This window comes from Pristiophorus japonicus, unplaced genomic scaffold (assembly GCF_044704955.1).
Source record: "Pristiophorus japonicus isolate sPriJap1 unplaced genomic scaffold, sPriJap1.hap1 HAP1_SCAFFOLD_733, whole genome shotgun sequence".
Taxonomy (NCBI): domain Eukaryota; kingdom Metazoa; phylum Chordata; class Chondrichthyes; family Pristiophoridae; genus Pristiophorus; species Pristiophorus japonicus.
In genome coordinates this window covers 194,702-204,024 of record NW_027254649.1, presented here as the reverse complement: position 1 = coordinate 204,024, position 9,323 = coordinate 194,702, and the positions used below count along the sequence as shown (strand labels likewise).

Sequence of the window (9,323 nt, the reverse complement as noted above, 5' to 3'; positions counted from 1 at the left end):
ACCCCTGGTTGCCTCAGAACTGGAGGGGGTCCTGTTATTTGGGATATGTGGTCCCCTTTTGTCAGACGGATACGTACTTTAGCAGAAGTACAGACACCAGGTCGACTAAGACGAGATCTTACCCCGGCAGAGGCGCTATTTGGGGTCATGATGCTCCCATTCGGGATAGGACGCACCATGGATGAATTACGTAACCGAGAGAGGGTACTGGAACAGATAGTTAACGACACTGCTGAAGCAATAGAGGGCATAACGGCTGAAATGGTAGCCATACGCACAATAGTACTCCAGAACCGAATGGCCCTAGATACTAGCACAAAATGGGGGCACATGTGCCTTAATTGGAGCTGAATGTTGCACTTACATTCCCGATAATTCAGAAAACATAACTAACCTCGCTGATCACATAAGGGAGGTAAAGAAGTTATCCACAACAGCAGGAGGATCTGGTTGGTTTGACTAGCTGTTAGGGGAATCCTGGGGGTCCTATCTTATGCATGGAGTAATTATTCTGGTTGTAATAATTACTTGCTGTCTGATTGTGTGTTTTGATATCTGCTGTAAAGTTATGATGGCCCGACTGATGCCAGTAGCCAGTGTAATCGCCGAAGAAGCACACCTGATGGAAATACCTGAAGACACCAAGGATGAAGAAGCAGACGACAATGACACCGACCACTATCTTTGAAGGGTAGCCTAGAGCTACAGGCAAGGTGGACATAAGGAACATCAGGGAAGTAATATACCCCAAAGGACGAATATATGACACCATGCTACTATCATTATGGTCATCTGGATTACGTGAACATCCTCCAGGACCAAAAGGGGGAATATTGTTGGAGCGGATTTTTGGACATATACTTGACTAGTATACGGGACCAAACATTTGTTTTTATTTTCCCCTTTAATGAATTTTGTAAGGGACAATACTGATGCAATATGCTTTATATAAAAAAAAAGTTAGACTTCAAGGTATGCTGGCCTTGAGTTATGGAGATAGGAAAGTGAGATAATGAACAACTGGAGAGATAAGTGGGGATATGTTTGTCTATACCGGTGCCAAAAAGCCTGCACTTGTTTATAATGCCCTATCACAATGCAGGCTGGTTTATATCAAGAGCTCAGCCTTGGATAGTAATTGTATGAATGTAATGATTAGACTCAAGGACTAGTGCTAAAGCATGTGATGTAAAGTGACATAATTTGTAAGATAAAAGAACCTCTCTGGATACACTAAATTGAGAAGCTGGTTCATAGACAGGGGTCTCTAATACTTCTCCCAAAGCTTTGTCTCCGATTTAATAAACCTCTTTATATATTATACAGTCTCGGAAATATTTTTCCACAACAATGTTTATGACCCTGGTAAAGTTAGAAAGCAATTATTTTTTCATAATCCAAGACACATCAGTTTAAACTGCTCTGTAATGCAAGTCATTGGAGTAGCATTCTGGTTGGTCAGTGAACAGAAATTAGTGAGTTTTCACACTGTCCACTTGGACCACAGTGCTCAAAACCAATAAGCAGCAATTACCACAGAAGTTATTATAGGCCCACCTATCAGCAATCACTGTAAACAGAAAGCTGCCAAATCCCAGGCCTGATCTGATAGAGAACCACGTTAAATGTGGAATAACCAAGTCGGACATGTAATTAGCTGCAGCCAACAAGACTGCAATGCCAATCATTTTAGTTTTATGACCGCTAATATAGTACGCATGTGCTAAGACATTGATGCACTTTTGATACTTGAATTTTGATTGTGAGAGTTTGATAGGGAAATAATGCACTGTGCTTGATGTCAGACCCATACATGCAATTTATGTTACCAAGAGATACTATGTAATTTATTAAAGCTTTCAATAAAAGTTTTTCTGATTAAAAAAAGGCAACACAAAGAAAGATTGATCACTGATCCCTTGGCTAATAACTTTTCTTGATATAACCAAAAAGGTCAGCTTTTAGCTGAACATAAGCAATCAACGATTGGCTTTAGTGCCTCTGGGATATGGAGATTAGAAAAAATAAAATCGATAAAGTGGGTGATCAGTAATGCTGCAATGCCCTCCTTGTTTAGCCTATTGACACTAATTTGACTAGGCTCACATGAAGAATGGCCAACTGGACAAGGTAGCAGAAGGCATCTGGCACCCACAGAACTGTATCAGAAGCACGGCCAGCATTTTAATGAGAAAAGTACGTGTTTTTTTTTAATGGGTGGGGGGAGAAAGAGAGAACAAAAAAGTGTATATATTTTTCTTAAAAGGAAACCCTATAAAAAGAGTTGTTTAACTGGGTTGCAATGTAGGACACTGCCTTGCACAATGAAAGCTGCTTACATATACCATGCTGTATTTTACTCATTTGTAAAAATTGTATATGGATCCTGGTTCCAATGAAAGTAAATGACTTGTCTTCTAACCCTCCATTCTGCTCTTTGGATTACTTGGCTGCTGTGGGGGAAGGGGCTCTCCGTTCCTACTGCCACTCAGTGGTAGGAGTTTCACATCATTCGAACACCCCTTTAAACTATAGCCCCACTATAGTTAACGCAGCTCTCCCCCACTCATTGTACAGCTGATGGGATAGTGCAACCTCCTGCTGCCCCCACTACACATCCCATTGGAGAGGGGGTTATGCTGAATCCCACAATTGGCAGCTCAGGATAGAGTGTGGAAACTTGCTATACTTGTATTCAACTTGTTAATTGGCAAATTGTATCTACACACAAATGGATTCGATTACATCCAAGATGGCAAACAATAGAACGAGGCTATGGGTTTGCACACATGAGCATCCCAAGTGGTGGAACAGCCAGTGTAAACTGTGTCCCGCCCATCTCTCACAGCATCATGTCAAAACATTGTTCCTATCCAAATGTGTGTGTCATGTTTGGCTCTACTTTTAGCTAACCCTCTGATACATGGAACCCATTTCAACAGTTCCATTACATCATTGTAATATTTTGGCTGGGTCAGCACTGGCTCCACTCAGCTCTCATAATTCAACCAATAAGAGCAAACACTAAGCAGCAACCATTGCATCTATCCTTCACGTCCAGTGATCTGAAATGTGGGCAACAGGAGACCAGAGAAACACGAGTTTAAAATGAGTCTGATGGCCGCATATGTACACGACGTATAAACGGAAGAGAACTGAAGTGATTAGTCGCGCACGCTGTTGGAAGTTGTGTATAGAACATACTGTATTTAAAAGATGCAGGGAGACACCGATTTAAAGAATTTTACAAGAGCTGTATGTGCCAGAAACAAAAAGAACATTCATTAACAGATTAAAATTTGTTTACATATATAACATTGAAAAAAACTTAAGGCAAAATAAATCTTTTTGTACCTACAAGTTTGTCCATATATATAATATGCTTAATCCAATACCAGTCACAATACAATCAGGTATGTCTATGCGGTTACATCACATGCTGACACCTATTGTTGCAGGGGTTTTTTTTCTTTAAAAAAAATTAACCATAACCGCTTTTCCATTTATTATATCAGGTGTTGAGACTTCTCTGGAGGGTACACAATTTATAAAGGCAACAACAGACCAATCAGAACAAAAAAACAACAGAACAAGTTACATGATAGAAACAGAGTGCTCTATACAGTTACATCACAGAGTCTTTTTTCAAAGAAAGGAACAAAGCTAATTGTTACATGATTTATACAGGAAGCAAACTAGAGAGAAAACCGATGAGAGGATTAGGACGAGGCTTGGAGAAGCAATAAGATTTACTCATACTATATGTCTGTGTGTGCGTAGTAAGTGTGTGCGCACGCGCATGTGCATGTGTGGCACTTGGACAGTCTTTGTATACAAAGCTTAACAGTCATGCTTGGACACGGTAAATTGTACAAGGCAATTGTCACCACAATAGGTTTCAAGACTAAGGATCAGGCACTGCACTTTGAATTCAAATATAGCTAAGAAAGCTCCACATTGTACAGGCTTCACCCACAAACACTCTGCGAACACAGAAAAGGGACAGGAATCTTTACGGCACCCTTCGTTCTCACTGCCAAAAGCACACAGGGTCTTAGAATTCTAAGCTGCTCTCAAGGAGACTCACTCACTGAGGCTTCCTTCACAACTGCTCAACCATTTTCAACCTAAAGCATCCTCCATTTGTACATCCTCTGATAGAGCCAGTTATTACTGTGTAATACAGGACAACGTGAGGCTGAATCCTCTTACAGACCAGGTAAGACTTTAAACTCGGATCTGTGTTATCAAGTCTAAGTTTCTGAAATGGAATCAAGTTAGTTTTTTTAATATATTGAATGGAATGTCATTAAAAGAAAACTGGAGCAAAACACGACAGTGTCTTTGATATACATCAACATTACATAATTCAGGGATATACACCAGTAGTTTACTTTTAAATCTGTAAAAGACTTATTAGTGAGGGAGCCACCTTGGCAGGGCAGTCATCTTTAAAGTGTACAAGTTCACACAATCGATACAACCCAACAACACAGCAACACTGGTTTAAAAGAATGCAGGTTAGTCACACCTTTTCCCTCATTGGATATCTCAACGTTTCACTAGGCCTGGGGGATCTCTCAGGAACATGCAAGGTTTAGAAATCCCATGCAATGCATTCAAAGATTTGAAACGACAGACCTTTCACTGATGTGACCAGACACCGAGCAGTTGTAATACTGAATGATCAGTTATACTCTGATATTTCTCAAAGTGCATTTAAAAAAAAAACTAAACTGAAGTGCTTATTGAAATCAATGGGGTGTGTTGTACTATGTGTATTAGTTCAATGAGCCAGTCCTGCTTTCTTTCAAACACTATCGCTAAGTTACATAGGATGTAGATCACTAAATGTGTGCGCACTGGCTGTACAGCTTTCAGACTTTTTGCAAACACCAATACAACCGGAGTGTGAATTCTCGTCTCCAAGTCGAGAAAGAGTCCACAGCAAGCAAAAAACACCATGGCTTCCAGAATGGACAATCTCCATGGTTTCAGGTGCCACGGTAGAGTTTTTAGAGAGAGTACAATGAATACGCTGAGATGCACGAGACAGGATTCAGGAGGAGTTAGAAACAAACGAACTCTGAGCATGTCCAGTCCTGCAGTCCTGGCCCTAGAAAGGCAACATACTGAAAATTAGCAACATTCGGGAAGATGTATGTACACTCCCTTCCTTGCCCCCAGGAAAGTAAAGTAAAGAGAAAAGGCTGGTAATGCGCAGCAGTACTGTTAACATCGGAGTAATGTTAATGCTTCAGCTGTTGACCATCATTTTCAGATTCCAACTTTCTCCATTTTGTATTGCAAGTGTTGAATACATGATTTGTTAATCTGCACTGTAAAATGCACAATCCCAGCTCAATTTTAAAACTACACAGTTAAGTATGCACAGGGCAAGTGTGTAACCTAGATCAGCTTATACCACCAATATATTTGGGTCCTGAAATCACACTTTTGGATACTAGATGAATATTTAATGAGTTCATTGAAATTCCCCTCTGCCTTTACAAAAGTAGGAGGGGATTTGAATAGGCTAATTTATTATAAGCCACTTCTTTCTTCCCCGAACACAACTGATTCTTTACACCTTTGTAGCCCTCTTATCTGACTGCAAGTTTCTTCTGTCTTTAGATGCCTGCTCAATGTCACAGTTTATTCATGCTCAATTTAATCAAGTCAGAATCAAGGGCCCCACTAAAGTCGGACACCCCAGTGGCCAATGGGACAAAGTGGAAGCTGCAACACCTAGCGAAAAACCTCAAAGGAAGTTTTTTTCAAATTGGCATGGTGAACCGTCAAAATAAAATGTGGCAGATCAGTAGAATGTGAAGCTCCCTTATGCCAACATTCAGCAAGAGTCAGCATAGCAACTGTCTAATTGCAAAAAGTGGAGGTCATATGAAGCCACTGACCGAAGGGACTTTCCGGGAGTGAGAGAAGATTGACCTTCAAATCCTATACTGGTGGAGAAATCACCTTTCTGAATACCATAGCACAAAGAATTTGCCCCCGAAGACATGCCCCTAGATGATGGACCCAAGAGAATGACTGAAGGTAAAGCAAGGTGGTCTAAGTGACTGAAGGAATTTCTCCCAGCATCAACATTAAATCCTTTATCATTTGTAAAGGGATAGGAATTTCTGGATACTCAAATAGTACCAAGTAAAGACGCAATTTAGCTAGAAGGCTGATCCAGTTAACAGAAACTCTCAAACTATCCTTCTGAATCAGAGAAGCTGCAAGGGTGGCTGATGTGGAAATGCAAATACATTCACCAGTGCTTCCAAGGTTGGGATGAGTTGGGTTAGAATAGAGTGAAAAGAACTTTCATTCTACACGTGGCCAGGGTGCTTAATGCAGACAATAAATGCCCACTGCAGAATCAAGTCCATTCCCCATTAATGGCATTCCTCATATTGATGACTATAAAAATAATGACATTTTTAGAAAGGGGTTACACTTTTCAAGACATAAACGAGCAACTGGAGCCTCTTGGGGAAGTTGCGCTAACTGGTGCCTGTGCATTAGAGCTAGGAGTCAGTCAACACTCATCAGAACAAGCTTAAAAAGGTTGAGGGTAATTGAGTGAGGAAGAACTACTTGTGCTTTTTCACAAGACTGGTCACCTATACAGCCTTCATTGAGTATCTAAAATCTAACCATGCTTTATCTGGCCAACTGTTTCATCACCACGCTGCACCCGAGAGTGGTCATGTGTGAAAGATTACCTGTATGCAAGGGTGCTTGTAGTTTAGGAATGCTGATAGAGGGGTTGAAACCTGGCTGTCTCCTCGAAGATCAGCTCCTTCAGCTTCTCCTTGGGTAGGTCATCCAGCTCCATATCGAACTTAAAGGGTGCTTCTGCAATAGGCTGAAATCACACCACAAATTAATACCACTTCTGGGGAACAAATATCAAAAGCTATTTGTTTCTTTTATGTCCCATTCACTTTCTGGCAAGGGGGGGGGGGGGGGTCCTCCTCTTCTACACATCATCCCAAAACAGTCAAGCAACCTATAGGAGTGTGGCCAGCATGTCAATTTATGAACACAAACAAATCTATGAAATGGTCCCACAATCAATACACCACAGAATTTTTCACCACAAGAGGAAGCCATTCGGGCCAACCATGCCTGCGTCGACATAGAGCTATCCACTTAGTCCTAATCCACTAGACTTTATCCCACTCATCTTCGCCCACCCATCTCCAGCCTCCCTTTCCTTTCCAAAGTTCCCAAATATGCTATTGTCAACCCACTTTTCTTCACCACATCAAGCCATGGGAGTGGTCTCTTTGCCAAATTTTCCATATTTCCCTCCTCCTCTGTTTTTCTGCTGTAACCATTTACACCTCCTCAGGAGCCATCGTTTGTATATTTACTTGCCCCATCATCCTTTTTGCCATTTAATCCCTCCTGCCCTCCACCATATCAAACCTTCCCCTTTGTTCTTTCCTCTTTTGCTTGGCTCTGTATTGGATTTAAAAAGTGTTAATTAATATCTCAGTTCGATGAAAGGTCCTCGACCTGAATCATTAACTCTGTTTCTCTCTCTATACAGATTCTGCCTCACCTGCTGAGTGTTTCCAGCATTTAAAAAAAAAACAGGTCAACCATCCATTAACCATTGATTTGACATGCTGTCACACTCCCTTTCATAACATGAGCCTTAAGTTTTACAAGCATCTTATCAAATGCCCTTGGAAAATTTATACACAACAGTCACAATTTCCTTTATCAATAGTTATTACTTCAAAAGAATTCTTCAGATGAGTCAAGCCCTCAAGTATGTACCCAGCAACAGACCTTGACACTACACAACTAGCAAGACCAAATCAAAGACCTCTTCCCACCCAACCCCCAGCAGTAGTTCCCACATTACACTTTCATTTCCCCACAATTCAGCCCAGACAATGTAGTGCAAGCTTGAACTCAACAAAAATGTATGCTGTCCTACCTCATCACTGGGGTCATAGTACTGCTCCAGATAAGGGTGAGCAAGAGCTGCCTCCACTTCAATCCTCTTGTGTGGGTTAAAGGTCAACATTTTATCCAATAAATCCAGAGCTGCAACAAAAAGGATACATCTCTATTAAAAATCTGGTCTGTGCGCTTCCTGCTGTCACACTACGGTGCCAAATTTTTCACATTACAAATTCCAAATGCCCACAGTTATAATGCAGCTGTCGGTGTAATAAGTCACTCCGATTACACAATTGCACCACTGGGTTCCTGCAAGTCACCTAAAATGCTTTCTGAAATTTTGTGCATTTGCCTTTTCTCTTCAACAAATTTGTAATGCCCAAAATAAGGGTTTGGAAAAAATTTAAAATTGCATATTTCACAACATGATCAAATTTATCCACTGAATTGTCTGCGTGTCTCTTAATGCCTTCATTAAAGTTTCATCTGAAGGCTTCGGCATCTCAAGAGCCTGGATAAAATATTTTTCTTCAGCTTCTAGTGCTTTCTACTCAGTGTTCTTCAAATAATTTTTGAGGGGACAAATTTCTAAGTTTTATTGAGGTAAAATGTACAGTTTGATTACTTTAAACAGTGTGTGGAGGTGGGTAGGAAAAGTGAGGTTCTGATTACGCACCGGCTATAGCTTGCTTCGATGTTCTAAAGTTTACAATATGCATTAAGCTGGGGAGATATTGAAAGACACAAAAACAAGACAAAGTTTATTTCTTAAAAAAAATTGATATTCAAAGCAAAAAATGCATCAGAGGAAAACAAGGAGGAAGGAAACTGGTTGAGGGTCAGGGGACCACTGGCCTTACTGGGGGGGGAGGGGGGGGAAAGAGAGGAGGAGGTTCATGACCACCGGACATCTCTCAGTACTTTACAGCCAAAGAAGTACTTTAAGTGTAGTCACTGTTGTAATGTAGGAAACACAGCAGCCAATTTGCGCACAAGCATGCTCCAACAAACAGCAATGTGATAATGACCAGATAAACTGTTTGTTGATTGAGGGATAAATATTGACCAGGACATCAGGGATAACTCCCCTGCTCTTCAAAATAGTGCCATGGGATCTTTTACATCCACTTGAGGCAAATGAGGCCTTGCTTTAATCTCTCATCCGAAAGACGGCACCTTCAACAGTGCAACACTCCCTCAGTACTGCACTGGAGTGTCAACCTAGATTTTTTTGTTCAGTCCCTGGAGTGGAACTTAAACCCACAACCTTCTGACTCAGAGGCGAGAGTGCTGCCCACAGAGCCACAGCTGACATTCCAGTACAAGAAGTGGTGGAGTGGATGGAAGGTTGGTGTGAGACAAGCGATAGCAAAGCAAGGGAGAGGGGAAGATACAAG

General features: G+C 41.1%; 1 protein-coding gene across 1 annotated transcript in view; it reads right to left on the bottom strand.

Annotated features, from left to right (window-relative positions):
• Nucleotides 1-3,260: 3,260 nt before the first annotated feature.
• Nucleotides 3,261-9,323, bottom strand: part of mapk1 (mitogen-activated protein kinase 1) — a 108,679-nt gene continuing 102,616 nt past the window's right edge. The window contains exons 7-9 of the mRNA XM_070874240.1: nt 7,961-8,070; nt 6,732-6,874; nt 3,261-5,116 (exon numbers count right to left, since the gene is read on the bottom strand). Of these exons, the coding sequence (XP_070730341.1) occupies nt 6,755-6,874; nt 7,961-8,070 (230 nt within the window). The 3' untranslated portion in view covers nt 3,261-5,116; nt 6,732-6,754. The remainder of the gene's footprint in view (nt 5,117-6,731; nt 6,875-7,960; nt 8,071-9,323) is intronic.